The 19,189-nt window shown below is 42.1% G+C and overlaps 2 protein-coding genes across 2 annotated transcripts; one reads left to right on the top strand and one right to left on the bottom strand.

The window, feature by feature from the left end:
- Positions 1–689: 689 nt before the first annotated feature.
- On the bottom strand, positions 690–4,348 carry bphl (biphenyl hydrolase like). Its single transcript, XM_035648090.2, has 7 exons — positions 4,216–4,348; positions 3,335–3,438; positions 3,052–3,218; positions 2,755–2,908; positions 1,860–1,991; positions 944–1,067; positions 690–836 (listed from the first exon to the last, which is right to left on the bottom strand). The coding sequence occupies exons 1-7, from the start codon at positions 4,287–4,289 to the stop codon at positions 746–748; spliced, it is 846 nt and encodes a 281-aa protein (XP_035503983.2). The 5' UTR covers positions 4,290–4,348; the 3' UTR covers positions 690–745.
- Positions 4,349–7,531: 3,183 nt separating this feature from the next.
- Positions 7,532–19,156, top strand: LOC118317934 (dual specificity protein phosphatase 22-B-like). The gene is made up of 7 exons (XM_035647107.2): positions 7,532–7,851; positions 7,950–7,983; positions 10,339–10,421; positions 13,413–13,462; positions 14,102–14,176; positions 14,993–15,164; positions 17,752–19,156. Exons 1-7 carry the CDS (start codon positions 7,831–7,833, stop codon positions 17,866–17,868), a joined length of 552 nt encoding a protein of 183 aa, XP_035503000.1. The 5' UTR covers positions 7,532–7,830; the 3' UTR covers positions 17,869–19,156.
- Positions 19,157–19,189: the final 33 nt, after the last annotated feature.

The following is a 19,189-nucleotide window of genomic DNA, read 5'->3' on the forward strand; positions in this document are numbered from 1 at the left end:
GTGGAAGGGATTGGTTGACCCACAAAAATAAAAATAAAAAGTTAGATAAAATGAAATAAGATAAAATGAAATAAAATATGATAAAATAAAATAAATTAAAATAAAATAATTTTAATGAATTAATTAAAAAAATATTACATATAAGAACAATTCAAATTAAAAAATAATTATAAAAATAATATAATAAAGACAACACACTTCTTAGAATTAAATATTGAACATAGATCAACATGGAACCACTTTCTGATCAGGTACACCCTCTAACAAGCTTATACGTTTTAAATAATGACTTTATTAATGCTGATAGATTACTCATAATGTTAAGTCATATCAAATAGAACAATTAAGCTGCACAATTTTCTGAAGAAATTAGTAAAATCTTCAAATCTAAAAATGATAGAGAGTAAAACAGGGAGGAGATGATCGTGTACTCCAGTATTTGTTAAAAGTAGAGCAGCTGTTATTTGCACTAACAGAAAAAGTGAGATTCTTTGTTTGTTTGTTTTTTACTGAGCCCTGAATAAATCCCTAAAAATGAAAAGGCAAAAAAAAAGCATGTCTGACCTCCACAAGATCAGGTGGAGAGAGAAAAATGTGTGGGAATAGAGAAAAAAAACATGTTTTTTTTGCCAAATCACATTATTTAACAATTATTGCATCAATTTTGAATCTGCAGGGTAGAAATTGAATAATTTGACAAAAAAATGAAATCTTTTATTGTGAAAAGCTGCAGTGAGAGCGTGTTTCAGTCTTCCAGAAAGTTTTCCACCAGCTTGTTGAACTCATCAGGGAACCTCAGGTGCAGATTGTGTTTCCCCTCCGGCATCAAGTGTAACCTGGAGATTGGACAGGGGGAAATAAAAGTAGAGTATTCACACGTCACATGCGTCATTTTATGGATTTCACATAGTTGTACAGTATTAACCGTGTGAGCTTTTCTCACCGGGAGCCCTGGATGTGTTTGTGGAGGTACTGGGCGTGGAGGGTGGGCACCATGGGGTCTTTCTCCCCGTGGATGATGAGGGTGGGGCAGGTGATGAGGGGCAGCAGCTCCATGCAGATGTTTCCTATAACCAGAAGGATGTTAAAGGGAAAAGTCTCAAGTTTTCGTCCCTTGTTTATAAAAGTAGTAGAGATTTACACCTGGTAACCATTTTTGTAACAGTCCCCCCAAAAATTATGAACCCAAAATAAAAATGTTTTAAACTGGTCTCCGGGGAAACGTAACTATTAAAATGTTACAACCAACCAATCAGAACGAGTTTAAGGGTTACTGAACAGAAGTTACAGAGGAACAAACAAGGCAGAAATCAAAGTTTTGTGTCAGCAGCTGTTGCAGTGACGTGAGGATCCCACAATGCTTTGCACAGATGGACGCAGGAGACTTGGAGCTTTCAAACAATGAATAATATGTCACGGTTGTGTTTAGATTTACGACAAAAAACACACGCTACCAAAGGCCAGTGGTGTATTTCAAAAATGCAATTGCACCCAGTAGAGTAAACCTTCACCAAGGCCCAAAATATGCCTGTTTCCCGCCCCCCCCCCCGTCAAGATCTGTGAATTATTTCCTGCGAAATTAGTTAAAAAAAGTTTTTTAAAAAACTATACACTAAAGAAATTGATTAAAAAAAATCCTGGATCCACGCTGAAACTTAATATACATTTTCTTGGCCCGTGTTCCATCTCTCCACCAAGTTGCATGGAAGATCTGTCGGGAAGATTTTGCAAAAACAAAACAAAAGAACAAGGGTGACAACAGAACCTCGGCGTGGTCGAGGCAGCTGGAGAAACGACATTGTAGCTGCGAGGTATTTCCCTCTCGCCAGTTGTAATGATTTTCAGCGTGAATGCAGCACCTGCAGGTCGTTTGATGAACTGCGCGACCCCGTCCACCCAGGCCTCCCAGGTGTCAGCGAAGGCCTCCGCTCCGTACACGTCCTCCAGGGGCTGCCTCATCCTCGCACTCCACTTGGACACATCGCGGACCGCTGAGTGGCCCCCGGCAACAAGGACGACAACACAATCACACAAAGACAGGTTATAATATTATATCACTGAAAGCTCAAGGGCAAGTATTGAAGACCGGCCCTGCGTTCGAATTGTCAAATCTGCAAAGGGAGGTTCTTAATTGAGTGAAATGAACCGGAAGTATTTAATCGGCAGCCATGATAAGAGCTGTTCGGAGTCTTTGAATGCATAGGAAAGGAGCTTCAATGCTTCCTTTCCTATCTCCTTTAGCATAGGGTACACTGGAGCTTCCTATGCGGAAGGAAAGGACAAAGAGACGTCCCACAATTCATTGCGGCAGCGATATTTAACTTGACGCAACATGCACGGACGTAAACGATTAAATCCGAAGTAGAAGAAGAAGAAGTAGAAGAAGAGCATGAATATGACCCAGAAGAGACGCACGTCATCATGTTAGTTACTGTTACATATGAATCATTTACATCTGATGCCGCACGGTGTGGTCAGCAGCGAGAGCAAACATTCTCAATGGGACAACCGTGTTGTCCATGTTCAGCATGAATCAACCCGCTACGAAGTGCACGGGGACAAGTTGCCTACAAGATGTTTCTTGTAGTCCATCTTCAGAAATGTGTAGTGTCACCACGTCAATAACATCCGCCATATGGAGTTTAGTGTGAGTCCTCCTTTACACCTTTCCTTGACCTCATAATGGTTTTCCATTGAGGTCAAGGAAAAGTGGTGTGTAAAAGGCGACTCCCCCGCCACGTAGCGTCGGAGTACCGTCGTAAAGGTCGAGGTCCTGCTGCGTGATGAAGGCGTTGGATCCCCACACGACCATCTTGCGGATCAGGTCGGAGTTTCCCGCCGCTGCGATCAGAGCGCTGATTCCTCCGTCGCTCCACCCCAGCAGAGAGAACCTCCCGAAGCCCAGCGCCTGCCGAGGAAATGAACAAATACTATAAATCACAACAGGCTGCTGTGTGATCACCGCAACCGCAAAGATGCAGAGAGGCCGGGCGGCTCTGGATCGTAGCTGGGCGTGTTTGCAAGAGGAAAAACGTCCAAGTTTATTTATACCTTCATCAGATCCACCGCGTCCGCTGCATCTCGCTCGTAGAAGTCGGGGGGGAAGTCTCTGTCCGGCGGACGGGAGCGTCCGTAGCCGCGCGGATCCCAGCCGACCACGGTGAAGCGTTCCCTGTCCAGAGACTTGAGCTGAGGACCGAAATCTGTCCTCGTGCTTCCTGCGGCCCCGGGAAAAAAGCAAAGGGCGCCAGTCGTGATGGCGTCGTCTGAATTAATCTTCTCTGACATTACGAGGACGGATGTTGTTGTTGTTGCTGTTGTTGTTGTTATTTACCCAGAGCTCCAGGAAGCAGCAGCACGCCGTGTTTCCCTCGGCCCGTCTGCTCGTAGTACAGATCCGCTCCGTTGACGCGCTGTCGGCCGGAGGCTGCGGACGAGCTGCAGGGAAACACACACACACGCACGCACGCACGCACGCACGCACGCACGCACGCACGCACACACACACACACACACACACGCACACACACACACACACACACACAAACACACACACACACAGGTCAGTGATCTGCAGGTTGAGCAGATATAAAGTGAATCAATAAATGCAAGGGTTGATTTGTATTTGCATTGATAATTGAAAAATTTAAAGTTTTAATATTGTAATATTATTAGGAAAAATCCCCTCCATGATTGATTATCCAGTTCTTTTAAGAGTAGACATTAAACCTTGAAAAGAATCGCTGTGGTATATTTATTGATATAAATATTTATTACGCTCTCAGAAAAAACTATTGTCATGGACCAGTGCCTCGACCAGATTATAGAGATAATGTTATCATATGGTTTCTTGTTCTAATTCCTGACAATCTAATGCTTCCATCTTATGGATTCATTTCATATATTAAATATTGTTTTTATTCAATTTTAAATCAAATTATTACACGATACACAAAATAATTGAACTAGATAAAAGCAAACAAAAACAGTTGTACTCAAACAGCAGTCATATTAAATCATAATAACATTAACTAAAAATGTTTCCCCAGAGATTTTTTAGGAATGTCTGCACGAGCGAGTGGACAAACTGCGCCCTCTGGTGGATGGAAACCAAACAAACAAGAGGTCAGTGGTCAAAGTCCACGTCGGACAGACTCGTGCGGATCACAAACACTGTGCAAATATGAATGTTAAATAAAGAAACTGGACGTTTACCTGTAAGACTGAGTCACTGCCGCCATGTTGGTTGTGAATGTGAAATATCGGCCTCCGAGAAACTTTAACGCCATTTCTCTGCGGTGCAAAGACGCGTCACTGCCGCCACCGGAACTTTTTTTTTTTTTTTTTTTTTTTTGCAGGAAAAACAGGAAACTGAAATCACTTTGACACTTTCACGCTTTTTATTGGCAACAACAACAACAACAATAATAATAATAAAATTATGAAAATGAACCGAGAGAAAAAAAAGACAAACGAACCGAACAGTTGCAGCAGCACGCAAGATATTTTATGTTTATTCATTTTGATTAAAAAAATCCACTCATTGTCATTTATACCTATCAGTGAGAGGCATGCGCTTATTTATGGAAGTTATTATGACACGTTTTCATTGTGCGACATTAGTGACGTCATCATCGGCGCAGAGAGTCTTTTTTGTTTTTGTAGATTTAAAAAAATTATAATTTGTGAGTCAATCAATCACACATGAAGATTACAAAATGTCTAATGCAGAATGAGAACTACCCCCTACAAGGCATAAAACAGATACAGAGAATAATACAAAAAATTACAGACTGAATAAGATTGTTTTCTTTATTTTTTGAATTTTTTGTGTGGAAATAAAATAACAAATGATGAAAGTATGTATTTTCCTTTTGACATTTATCCATCAGCCATCAAAACATAAATCTATTACACGAATACATCCTGAAAAATAAAATAATGGGTGTGAAAAAATGTCATAATTTCACTAAACTAAAGCAAAAATGAATAAATATAATTAATACTGGTGCGGGACACAAATACACATATACAGTAAGATTTATTTAAATATGTTGTTTTTAATATTGGAAATCTTCAGCACATTTGTATTTCATTGATTTTAATGACTTAGAGTTAAGTTGGATTTCATTAGAATTTAAATTAAGAATCAGACGATTCTTTAACAGTGCAGAGAAAATGACCTGCAAGCCCCGACTGTTTTTTAATTTTTTTTTACCGATGAGCTCATGATAAAGTCTAAGTAGTTATAGATCTCTTTATAGAGCACATAACGAGCCACACCGAGCTGCCCAGACAGTGAACAAGTGAACAAACACTGACTCCAGTGACCTTTCTCTTCTCATGTTTCACTACCTGAACCTCACATGTTCTCCTTCTCAGCCGGAAGTGAAGGGGAAGTGAGGAGTATTCGGCTGCAGTGCACAACCTCGCCACTAGATGTCACTGAGCCAATGAAACTGTTCTTGACTCACTCTGCCTGTTTGCTCTCTGAACTATTGTATTTACATCTGTGGATCTTTTATTTTCAACCTATAAGGAAACACAACAGCCTCCATTTATCTTTGAGTGACAGGCAGTATTAGTTACGGACTCGACTCGTGCACTTTGGGGTAATAACTTCTTCATTTGAGGCAACTTTCACAGTGACCCAGTGGTTGTCAAGCTATTTAAGACAAGATGAAATAGGATAAACCTTTATTCCTTCCACAATGGCAGAATACATAAATACACTTAATGGAATTTAAAAAAGCAATATGTATGTACAAAATATAACAAAATATAAATACTATGTACAGAGCAGTAGCAGCGGTTGCACATGGAGAATAAATATAAATATTGTACAGTTGGTTATTGCACTTTTGTACGAGTGAATAATTCTTGACAGTGGTTGAATCATATATATATATATATATATATATATGTACAGACACATTATATATATATATATATATATATATATATATATATATATACACAGACACATTATATATATATATATAATGTGTCTGTATACATGTTTGTTGTTCAGACCTAGTTCCCTGAGGCAGCCAGCTTTTTGTAAACGCCTCCACTCTCCTCTGCCTGTCAGAGCGTCTGAGCTGTGACACACACACACACACACACACACAGAGGGACACAAGACAAAGCAGCAGGGCTAAAAATACCTCGATGGCCTCAGAAGCGATGAGTCGCAGCATTTACTGGAAACGCAGATCACTGCGCTGGATGTCCACTGAGCAGCGACACACTTCAAAACACAACGGGGGGGAAATTCTTTGTTGTTGTAGGACGCAGGTTTATGAGCAGTACTCGTGAAGTTAGAAGAAGTCATGATGTAACATCGCGCTCCCTGACCTATATCCTATATTGCACTGAATGTTTATATAAGGATGGATGATTTGACTCCACTTCCTCCCGTCGCATAAATACGAAGCTACAATAGAAACAGATGCGATCGCTGCATCGAGCCGCGGTATCGAGGTCGCGCCGATACACGTCCTCGACCATTCACAGGCCAGTCTCGGCCGTAAATCATGACTCAGCCTGTTTATTTATATCATCAAATAACTAATGAAAACCAAACTGATCAGAAACATGACCATTGTAAAACATCAGTGTGATAAGAACGACCTAAAAATGACAGAAACATCTTTGGAAACATTTATTTTACGTCTACCATATTTATTTGCTTGGTCCATGTTTCATATGCCAACATGGAGGGGGCGGGGTTTATGCCCCATACTGCAGCCAGCCACCAGGGGGCGATCCAGACGATTTGGCTTCACTTTTGAGAGGCATCGTGTCATCCATCTTTATTCACAAGAGGTGCAAAGGAAGCGGAAACAGAAACCAACTTTGGAAACATTTATCCAACGTCAACTTTGATTTATTTGTTTGGTCCATATACTATCAACCCGCAACCAAATTGATATCAGTCCCCTAAATATGACGGATCTTTCATCAAGATCGATGAATTGTTCCCTGAGAAGTTGGTCAAAATGGAACTTTTCACCAATAGCGTATCTCAAAACGTTGAAGGAGGTAAAAATTCGCAGATTCGCCGATTCGTCCGGCCTAATGGGTCCATGTTCATAATCCTTCTGTCAATCAATCAAACGGACAGGGGTGAAAACATAACCTCCTGAAGAACGTTCTGGAAGGACAGAGACGGGATCAGGTTCAAGAGCATCGACTCATGGTTTAAACTAAATGAAAGGAACTCGTACCCATTGAGACAACGTCCCCCGTCACACACACACACACACACACACACACACACACACACACACACACACACACACACACACACACACACACACACACACACACACACACACACACACACACACACACACACACACACACACACACACACACCTTGAGACAGTTGAAATTCATCACGAGTGGAGTGTATTTTGAGCCTCCATCAGTAGTGTGTACAGTGTCACGGTGTCAGATGGTGATATCCAGGCGCGACCGTCTCCGTGTGGCCCGGTATGTGCCCGTCCACGGTCCCATGACCCGCACTCCAGGTCTAAATATACCCATCCGGGCGGTGAGGTCGCGTTACGTCACCCGGAGCGGTCGTGTGTTTCTCAAATGGAGAGAAACGCAGCGGACGCACGCGGCGATGTCAACGTTACAGAAGTGGCGTGGAGACGGTGCGACGCGGACGCAGCTCGTGACTCCATCATCTTGTCGCCGGGAGGCGTTGACGGGAGACACAAGTCAATAAATGCTGCTGCGGCACCGGACGGTCCAGTCGGAGTCTCCTGCTTCCCGAGGCCGACGATTGTAATATTGTGACCCTTGACCCTCAGGCAGACCATGGGTAACGGAATAAACAAGGTACAGTATCATCATCATCGAACAATGCCAATCTGGTTGATTCCTTTTGACTTGAACAGCTTCTCAACTCGGTGCGTTAAACTCTCTTCTTCTTTTAGGTTCTGCCTAATCTGTATCTGGGGAATTTCAAAGGTGAGTGGTTTCCTTTGCCCGCCCGCCCGTCTTCTCGTCGTCGTCCTTTTTCTTTTAAGAACAAAATAATAACTGATTAATTTTCAGGATAATGTGGTGGATAATGTGCGTTCTCAGTTCCTCTTGCGCAGGAGGCGTGTGGTGAGATGCTACGCTGAGCTCGGTTTCTATAGAGCGGAGGGGTCCCAGTGCAGAGCGGGAGGATTCGAGCTGTGTGGTTCTTTTTCATGCAAAAAAACCGAGTGTGTGTGCGTGTGTGTGTGCGTGGTCGGTGTGCACCTCTTTCAGCAGCTGAAGGAAGTTATTTCTTGCAAGGCACATCGTTGTGGGAGGGGGTGCCCCGGGGCGCGGGGGCGTCCCACGCTGCAGCAAATGCAACCATGAGGTTGCTTTTTCCCCCTCAAATCTGCATGTAAAGGTGTATATATATACACACACACATATATACTGTATATATGTGTGTTTGTATATATATACAGTATATATGTGTATATATATACACAGTATATATGTGTAGACATATATATGTATATGTGTGTGTATACATATATATATATATATAAATACACACATATATATGTATATATGTGTGTGTGTATATATATACACACAGTATATATGTGTGTATACATATATATGTGTATATGTATACACCCACACATATATATACAGTATATATGTGTGTATTTATATATATATATGTATACACACACATATACATGTATATATATATTCAGTATATATGTGTCCACATAAATATGTATATATATGTGGACGATGTTCAGGGACTCGCTGTCAATCAGGAAATCCGACACCTTCCACATGAACTTTGGCCTTTGCTCTTCTTTTATCCTCATGACAGTGAGGTTGTAACCGGCGAACTGCGTTGTAGATTTTTTTTTAAAGAAGAAGGTTGTAATGCCAGTTTTTGGCTCTTTTAAAGTGGATTATCATCACCGGATTATTAATAGCTACAGAAAAACTTATACATGGAGATGACAATCTCTACAGAATGGAGGGCATGGGAATGTTTTATTTCAAAACTCTTGTTTGTTTTAAAAGATAAACTTCCACAGTTCATGCTGAGTGTCTTCACGTCCTTCTACAGGAAATATCTACTGTATATATATTATACTGACTACTACTGATACTATATTAAAATCAGTTCAACATTTGATAAAGTCATTTTGATCTTGGTGGATTTAAAAAAAATTGATTTTAACCTGTTTAACCAAATCAAAAACGGTGTTACGACGCTATTGTTCCTCTAAATTTTCATCTTTGGGAAATTCACAAAACTTTGCCCACGCGTCTGGTCCATAGCGAAAAAATGTCATATTTTATGGGTCTTGTGCGTGAAAGGGCCTAACTGCTTCGCCTAACAGTTTTAAAATCAAAGCCTCCTGTTGCTTAACTTTGTCCATTAGGCCGAGACCAATTTTGGAACGGTTTGTCTCATACTTTGACAAACTCAGTCCCAGAGAATTAATCCACATGGGCTTCAAATCTGTAATGGATCCTAATTATACTATGTTACACTATACTAAACTTTGACAATGTAGTTTTTGTTTTAATCTTCTTGTTGTTGTTGATTCTATTTAGCTTTTTTTTTACTGTTTTACTGCTGCTTTGACAGAAATTACACATTTCTATTGTGTAATAATGTTCATATTAAGAGCACATCTGGATCACACATGTCTAACATCTGGACAAATATGATGTGACTTGGTCTCTGATGTCAGCTCCCTGACACACAACATGTAGAACATGACTGACACACCTCCGGCTGCTTCGTGACCTTGACGCCGCCGCTGACTTGAGAGTGTGTTTCCCCTGCGAGCGCGTCGAGCATACGTCGGCCCGCTCGGACGTTTTCCTTTTTGTTCTAAGCTCCTATTTCATGCTCACAGTTTATTGATATGTGAAATAGGATCAGATGAGTCCTGTGTAGCCGGGCAGGCGGGGCGAGGCGACATCGCCGGCATCCTGCACAAACTTGCAAAGCATGAGAGCCAAGTGCCTCAGACACATCTGTCCCGGCCAGAGAACATTCGGCTTCCTTTCAAAGAACAAAATTTGATTAGAACTGTTACTGTTTCTTGCTTCGGGCCAAGCTGCTGCACGGTTTTAGAAACATTGGTTTTCCGGTTTTTCTTTCAGTTCAAAACCAGAGTTCAAAATTGTTTTGCCTGGGAGACCTGTGGGGAGGAGGGAGGGGGGGGGGGGGGTGGTTGTTGGTGGGCAGAAAAGGCTTAATTTAGGTTTTGGTGCCTGTGTGAGATGATCTGTGATTGGACGGACAAAGTATTTGCCTTTTGTTGTTGTTGTTGTTGTTGTTGTTTTCTGACCCCGCAGATGCTCGAGACCCGGAGCTGCTGGCGCGGCACAACATCACCCACATCTTGTCGATCCACGACGCAGCTGCGCCGGTCCTGGAGGTGAGCCGTCGCCTGCGTGACCCCGTGACCCCGTGACCCCCCCCCCCCCCCCCCCCCCAACGTGGCTCCAGACGTAAATGTCCCTGCTGCTCAGGACAGTACTCATTCGTGTGAAGTGACGGCATCTGCCCAAAAGACTCTACGTCATCTTCACGATTTAACATCTTCATAAGGCTGCAGCCAGAGTTGGGTAATAACGGATTACCTGTAATCTGAATAACGTAATCAGATGACAAAAAAATAAGTAATTTACATTTGAAAAAATGGTGTTATTACATGATTACATTTTGATTATGCCTTTAAGATATAACAATTTTTAAAATCACGATATAAATGGCAGAAGGTTTTTGAGTGAGCGCTCCTGCTAATCTTGTTTGTTTTGTAAATGCGGAATATGATAAACGCATTGTGATTCGCATTGAAAATGTTTTAGATCTTTGAAGAGACTTAAAAACGAAATTGGGGGAAATGAAAATTCTGTGGTTGCGTCCATTCTATCAAAGCCCCAGTGTGTCATTTTTGTAATTTTTCTGGCGGCATTTGGTGGTGAAGGTGCAAACCGACAGGGGACACTTTATGGCGACGCAACGACGATTCCATTTCCTGTTTCTGGCAGCGTCTGAAAATTCGACGTGAACGCGACGTATTCTGGACGTTTAGTTCAACGACCGTATTCAACACGACGTAGAAACATGGAGACTCACACGGAGGTCGGCCCACCTCATGAACTATATCTAACATATATGAACACAGAGTTATGGACTATATGTTCAATTTCTGTAAATAGGTTCTTCTAAATATTACACACTGTAGCTTTAATGTATAAGGTGCAACATTTTCAATGTCTGACTTGGAAGTAGATCCAAAAGTATTCAGATTAGATGAGATGATCATGGATGGATTACGTTGCTGACGATTGCCGTGACATTTGTGTTCAGCACCTTTCTACATTTCAAAGTAATCTGACCCAAACTCTGGCTGCAACTAACAATCGTGATCGACTGTGAAAAACAAGTCGTTTTCGAAATTCATTGAGTCGATGAAGTTCAAAAAGATGCACATCACAGTTTCAGAAGAGGAGCGGAAAAGAAGAACGTCCTCACCTGTACATCTGAAACCCGTTTTATACTATTACACGTCGTGTCTATGTAGTGAAAAGGATAATCCAAGAAAGGGAGCGGGACGAAATGTCGTATCTTTACTTGAGTCGGTGTGAAAGTCCCACTCTTCGTATTCGTATTTTCATTTGCCACTTGGAATTCACCGTGTTTCACTTGATGTCGTCGTTTTTCTGAATTACTGTGCCGCCGCGCACGGATCCCATCGAATTTTCTGAGAATCTTAGGGACGCAGCTGCGGCGCGGATGAAAGTGGAACTGCGTTTCTGGATTTTTTTTCTTCTTTTTTCAATGTTGCATTGAGACACAAAAACTAAAAAAAAAAGGAAACAAACCTGTGACTGAAAGAGCGGGAACGAGTCGATTCTACTGTGAGAACCAGGGAGACAGGAAGTAGTTATTCACCCTCATTGATTTACATGAGGCGAGAACATATCAACATCTGCAACATTAATTATTATCATTATTATATCTGTATATCATACATATGTCGTGGTTCCCCTGCGGCGTCAGTAGAAAGTTAATTCAACGTCGTTGATGCGAACACGTAAACCTGTGATTCATCACCAAACCATTGGCTCAACTTTGTGCTTATTGGTCGTCATTTCATTTGAATACATCTGGAGCGTCGGCGGCCATGAATGTGGCGAGGTCGCCGTCCGCTTTCACAACTTTCATCTTTTCTTGTAGAAAGCGAGCATGAGAGCAGCGTTCAGAGATCCCTCCTGCACTTTCTCCGTCCGCGCTCGTCGTCCACGTCGTGTGTTTCACTGAACGCTGGAGAGAAACAGCAACTCGTGCGACGGTATCACTACTCAAACGGCTCCAGCGAGGTCTTCCGGGGGCCCGAGGTCGCGCGCCTCAACTCCGCTGACGTTGGTCCGGGAGCTGCCGAGCGAAGCCCAATTCTCGATCCTTGTATCGTTTTCCAGCGCTTCAACGTGTGACGCAGCGTATATTTTCTCTGACTTCTTCTGCTCCGCGGCCTGGTTGATGACTCAGGTCTGTTTTTTGTCACCGGCGTGGCCCAGAGTGGCCAGATGGGACGTTCCGATTTGCATATACCCAACAGTCAAAGTGCTGACTGACCGACTTCTTGGAAGACGAGCTCGATGGTTCCTGAGAGAGGAAGGACCGAGTCTCTGAGGTCGGCTGTTGAAATGTACAGTCACAAGCGAGTGTCTCTCATTAACGTACTGCCAAAAAAAATAGAATATACATTAAGCGCCGTTATTCATAATAACGTTTCTGCATATCGAGCGTCTGGGTTTGATTTTGACAAATTTAGGATCACTGAGTCATGGAGATCGAAGAAACACGACTCTCGGTGTCAGCGACGCCTCTTCAACATGCGCATGTTCGTTTAGTAAGCGTGTGTGTGAGAGTGTGTGTGTGTGTGTGTGTGTGTGTGAGTCTGGGGTTCGTGTGAGTGCGACCTGACCAGTCTGCAGCAGCTTCCACCGTGTGCCTGTCCCATGAGGACTCTGGGGTTTTTGCAGCCGCGCAGTCATAACGGGACAAGGTAGTTTCTGTCCACTTGCAAGAACCATCAGCTGCCAGGTGCACTGCAAAGGAACAACAACCACACACACACACACACACACACACACACACACACACACACACAAGCAGAATATGGTTTAGTGTCGGTCGTGACCTGACACACGGGCACCGAGCAGCGGGGTCAGCGGGTCCGGGGCCTCAGGGGCCGTCCCAGACACCCGTAAACAGGAAGTGAGTTAGAGGCGGCACTGGCACAAAGTGACCCTCTGAACTGTCACATGTAACGTTCAACAGGAAATATACTATTTTATATATGATGTAATATATATTAGGGTTTAGTTTGAGTCTGACCTTCTCCCTCTCCCTCCAGGACATGATGTACCTCTGTATATCTGCTGCCGACCACCCCAAGCAAAACCTGTGAGTACTTCAAACATGATATGTATATATATATGTACAGCATGTACTGCATGTACATTGTGTACTGTATGAGGTCCACAAATACTTTAAGATTCTTTTATATTGGCTGGAATGAATTAACATCTGATGGAAAAGCCTAACATCGTAAGTTGTGATTTTCACAGTTTAATTTAAGTCAAATTTAATTTACTTAAAATTTTGCATCTAATAAATGATGATGATGAATTTAAACAAAAAAAATGTTTGTATGATAAATTAAAATCATAACATCTATAACGTCTTCAGGTTCAGGTTCAGCATCATTCGGTGAAAGAAAAACTACTGGAAAGATTCAATTTTTTTAAACATTTGAAATATTAATTTTGATCAGGTGAAATTTAAAATGAATAACATATTTCATAGAGAGACTGGAACAAAATGTTGTAGATTTAATAAAAAACAGAAACATAATCTTGTTTATTGCTGAGTGAGATTCGAGGGAATTTGCTTTGGTGTTTTGGTTTCTACAAAAATCAGAGTTGTAACAACACTGTATGATACAAATGTAAAACACATAGATGAAATTAAATATATTAAATAGTATGCGCAATATGTATATATGTGTGTTAAATACTGTGTTTGTTTGTGATAATGTCGCAGGATCCAGTACTTCAGAGACAGCATCACGTTCATCCACGAGTCCCGGCTGAAGGGAGAAGGCTGCCTCGTCCACTGGTGAGAGGAAACCAACCAACCAATCAACCAACCAACCAATCAACCAACCAACCAATCAACCAACCAACCAATCAACCAACCAACCAATCAATCAACCAATCAACCAACCAACCAATCAATCAACCAAACAACCAACCAACCAATCAACCAACCAACCAATCAATCAACCAACCAAATAAATCTTTCTGCTGCTTCCTGATTTGTGTCTTAAGATAACTGTAATATTTAAATCTCATGCTGCAGAAGAAGAATCTTTCAAAATAGTTATATATCTTTTCAAATTAGTTATATATATTAATATATATATTATATATATAATATATTATATTTTTAAGCAGTTCTTTTTTACTACGTAACTCAAAACATTTTTTTCAACTTGTAAAGATTTACTGCAAAACGTTCCTTTTTTTAATTTAAAAAATGACGAGAATGAGTCATAATATACTGTAAATTAATGTGTGTGGCGTCAGGCGACGATGCCGCCGATATTTGCTCCTAAATCATGAATATTTGTCTCATAACTGGAGGTCGTCATATTTCACTGACCCCCGTTCTCATTTTCAACCACATCACTGACGACCAGACAAAAACCAGCCCGGCAATAATTGTTTGCTTCATGGTTTCATGGTTAAATTTCAAAATCTTTCATCTTCTCTCTCGTATCAAATGTGCAAAATCAAAAAAGCAAGAAAAAAAGTGGGGGTTTCACTTCTTTGTGCACTGAAGAAGAGAATCTCAGTACAGAGAGTGTGACGACTGACGCTGCGTGTGTGTGTGTGTGTGTGTGTGTGTGTGTGTGTGTGTGTCGGCCCTCAGCGTGGCCGGAGTGTCCCGCAGCGTGACCCTGGTGGTGGCCTACATCATGACGGTGACGGGACGGGGCTGGGTGGAGTCCCTGGCGGCGGTGAGGGCGGCGAGGCCGTGCGCCGGACCCAACCTCGGCTTCCTGCGGCAACTGGAGGAGTTTGAAAACGCAGAGCTGACAGAAGTGAGTGACACCCGGGAGGGAGGGAGGGGGTCAAGGGGTAAAGATGACCCCGTGGCAAAGGTCATGCTCAGGTTTAATTTTGATCCTCAAGTGGGTTCAAGTCCCCCGACGACACAATTCATATCTATTTACATGTGGAGATGTTAACGTGTTGGAAACACATTTGAACTTGTCGTCAGATTCCTGAAGCTCCTCGTTATGTCACCGACCTGATTCCATATTCTGCCCCCGAGGTCACGAAGGTCATCCTCACAACGACTCCTGTCAGTCAGTCGCCACTTTTTTTTTTACATTAAAACTGAAGGGGCTGTTCCACATTTCGTCCCATCATTTTAAATCTAAATTAAAGTCCGACCTTTTTTTTTTGAATCTGTCTTTTTATGATTCTATAAACCACTGCAGCAAAAATCTGTTGAAAACACGTCGAAGAGACTCTATGAAGTCTCGACTCCACACGGCCTTTAACTAGCAACGACTATATTACGGCTAAGTTAAGGCTCTGACTAGATTCAGCCAAAAACTAAACCCGACTTCCTGATGACGTCATGGTGTTTGGTGGGACACGTCTGTCAATAATTTTTCATAATCATATCTTTTACTGCATTTCTATTATTATCTCAGCGTGATTTTAATTCTAACGTTGCTCTACTCATTATCCTTATTAAAGTTTCATTTGTATATATATATATATATATATATATATATATATATATATATATATATACATATATTAATTTTTTTCACTTTCTTTAACACTGTATCATTTTGGTTCATTTCTAAAACATGGATAAAGCACAGATCTTTATATTTTTACATTGTTTTAATGAGAAATCATTTAAGGTTTCTTCGACCACGTCCCTTTTTTTTCCCTTTATATATTTCTACTATAAGACCTAAACAACCGTGTGTGGGATTGTTCGACCTTGGCGGAGGTTGTGAGATATTCTAGTTATTAATATGCAGAGTAAATGAATCTGACTGGTCTTCAAACACTCGGCCGCAGCAGCGGAAGGAGAAGGAGAAGGTCCAGGTCAAGGTCAAGGTCAAGGTCAGCGGCCGACATCTGCTGAAGTAGTTTCAGTAGACTGAATTTTTTCTCTGCGTTTTGCTAAAAAAAAAAAGAAGACCAAAGTGCACAACGACATCTTGTCGTCAGGGGGTTTTTCTGACGGCGTCTCATGATCTGACAGACGCACCTGGTGGGAACTGAACCGACGGTAGCGTCAGGAGCCGCCAGGGCTCAAAAGCAAATGTTACTTCCCTCCTCTCTGCCTTCGCAGTGTCAGGGTGGAGTCCCATCGTCCTTCCTGCCTACTGCTCCTTGACCCCAGTGGGAAACGCCCGGGTCGAGGAGAGGCGCGAAGGAGGAAAAGAAACAACGGCGGCGCTAAAAGAATCCGAGGCCACTTTCTCTAAACTACGTCGTCACGCGGCGGCGCATGTTGTCGCCGCGTCTGTCGCGGTGAAACTACACACTTAGGAAGATAGACGACCAAACAAAACGCAGAGGCTCCGTCAGCGTCAGGTGTTATGATTCTGGGCCATATTCATAATCTTCGTCTACTTCGGATCGAGTCGTTCACGTCCGTCATGGCGCCTCGCGTTAAATATCGCCGCCGCAATGAATTGTGGGTCGTCTGTATCTCCTTACTCTCAAATAGGAATCTGAACAGCTCCTGTTGTGGCTGCCCATCAAATACTTCCGGGTCACGTCAAGATTTTGGAAATCGCCAAAGCAAATTTGACAAATTGACAAGAACAACTCCCTGTGCTCTTCTTCTTCTTCTTCTTCTTCTCCGTCTCCTTCTTCTTCTTCTTCTTCTTCTTCTTCTTCTTCTTCTTCTCCGTCTCCTTCTTCTTCTTCTTCTTCTTCACCTTCTTCTTCTCCGTCTCCTTCTTCTTCACTTTCTTCTTCTCCGTCTCCTTCTTCTTCTTCTACTCCTTCTTCTTCTTCTTCTCCGTCTCCTTCTTCTTCTTCCTCCTCCTCCTCCTCCTCTTCTTCTTCCTCCTCTTCTTCTTCCTCCTCCTCCTCCTCCTCCTCTTCTTCTTCCTCTTCTTCCTCCTCCTCTTCTTCTTCTTCCTCCTCCTCCTCCTCTTCTTCTTCTTCCTCTTCCTCCTCTTCTTCTTCTCCGTCTCCTTCTTCTTCTTCCTCCTCCTCCTCCTCCTCTTCTTCTTCCTCCTCTTCTTCTTCCTCCTCCTCCTCCTCCTCTTCTTCTTCTTCCTCCTCCTCCTCCTCTTCCTCCTCCTCCTCCTCCTCCTCTTCTTCTTCTCCGTCTTCCTCATTCTTCTTCTTCCTCCTTCTCCTCCTCTTCTTCTTCTCCGTCTTCCTCATTCTTCTTCTTCCTCCTCCTCCTCCTCTTCTTCCTCCTCTTCCTCCTCCTCCTCCTCCTCTTCTTCTTCTTCCTCCTCTTCTTCTTCCTCCTCCTCCTCTTCTTCTTCTTCTTCCTCCTTCTCCTCCTCTTCTTCTTCTTCCTCCTCCTCCTCCTCCTCCTCTTCTTCTTCTCCGTCTTCCTCATTCTTCTTCTTCCTCCTCCTCCTCCTCCTCCTCTTCTTCCTCCTCTTCCTCCTCCTCCTCCTCCCGCTCCAGTATCGAGCCTGGTGGACGGAGCGGTACGGGAAGCGCACGTTCAGCGACGACCAGGAGGTCGAGGCTCTCTTGACCCGGAGGTCCACCTGCAGCAGCGGCATCACCAGTGGAACCTGAGATCCGGGCCGGGCCCGGAGGACCGTGGAGCCTCTTTGAGCCCCAGAGCGGCCGCTTCATGCGTTTTCGCCCTGCAGAGAGAAACGGCAGCAGAAACACCCGACTCTATGTGGAATCCATATTTGGTATTTTTTTGTTGCAGTCGTATGATTGTGGGGGGTTTTGAAAATGTGTTCTTTCTTATGTCATCATCTCAAGCTCATCACGTCGTTGCCTCTAACTGTCAAAACAACATGCAAGGGCAGTCAAGCAGGACTCCAGGGAAATATGTACTGTACATGCAGCAGAGGGCTCCTCCCCCCCCCTCCTCCTCCCCCCTTCAGTTATGTTATGCTCTGTCTGATACTTGAAATATGACTGTGACTTTCTATAGACAGTGTGAATGCCGACGGACACTGTATCGTCCTGTAGAAACACCGTCAGAAGGCTGAATGTTTTGTTTTTGTGAAGGGAACAATTATGAAAATTTAAATCTGGATATATGTAAACATATATATCACATGTGCATGAATCTGCTCCAGAGAAGAAAAGTTATTTTCAAAGAGATTTTGTTCATGAACTGAAAGGGAAAATATATAAAGATATTATTAATGTTCTTATTAATACCGGGGGAAAGTATTTACTCCTTAGTGGTGGAAGTATTCGGATCATTTACTTCAGTAAAAGTATGAAAACCCCAAAGTCAGAATATTCATTTACAGACAAAAGTCATGATTTCGAAAACTTACTTAAGTAAAAGTTTGAAACGTTCACCTATACATATATATAGATATAGATATATATCTATATCTACATATATTCCAAAGAATATTAAAGAATATGAAACCATAAAATTAATCGCACCTCCACCATAATACAACAATATGAGTAGTAACGATCTATTAATATAACAATGATAGTGGTTTTACTTTCACACTTTTCACGAGTTTCTCGATTTCATAATTTTACTTCACTACTTTTCTTTGTTGAAAAAAAATTGTTGCACTTTGTTTTCATCTATATTCATCTGACAGAAATCTGATCATGACTTTATAGAATATATATAACACGAGGTAAATACAGCTCACAGGAATGTGATGATATATGATGTTCATTTAATTCATAATCTGTAACGTTGCATTGGTGTTGATATTCTACTGTAGTAATCTGTCTATTGTCCATAACACCAGCAGGAGCCTTGAACGCATGTACTTTTAATAATTAATACATATTTTTCTTCATGTACTTTTGCTTGAAATTGAGTATTTTTTTCCTTAAATAAACATTATTAAAAACATATTTCTGTTTAAGAAAAGCTTCCAGATATTTTTTCTCATTTCGT

The sequence above is a fragment of the Scophthalmus maximus genome, chromosome 13 (genome assembly GCF_022379125.1).
Source record: "Scophthalmus maximus strain ysfricsl-2021 chromosome 13, ASM2237912v1, whole genome shotgun sequence".
Classification (NCBI taxonomy): Eukaryota; Metazoa; Chordata; class Actinopteri; order Pleuronectiformes; family Scophthalmidae; genus Scophthalmus; species Scophthalmus maximus.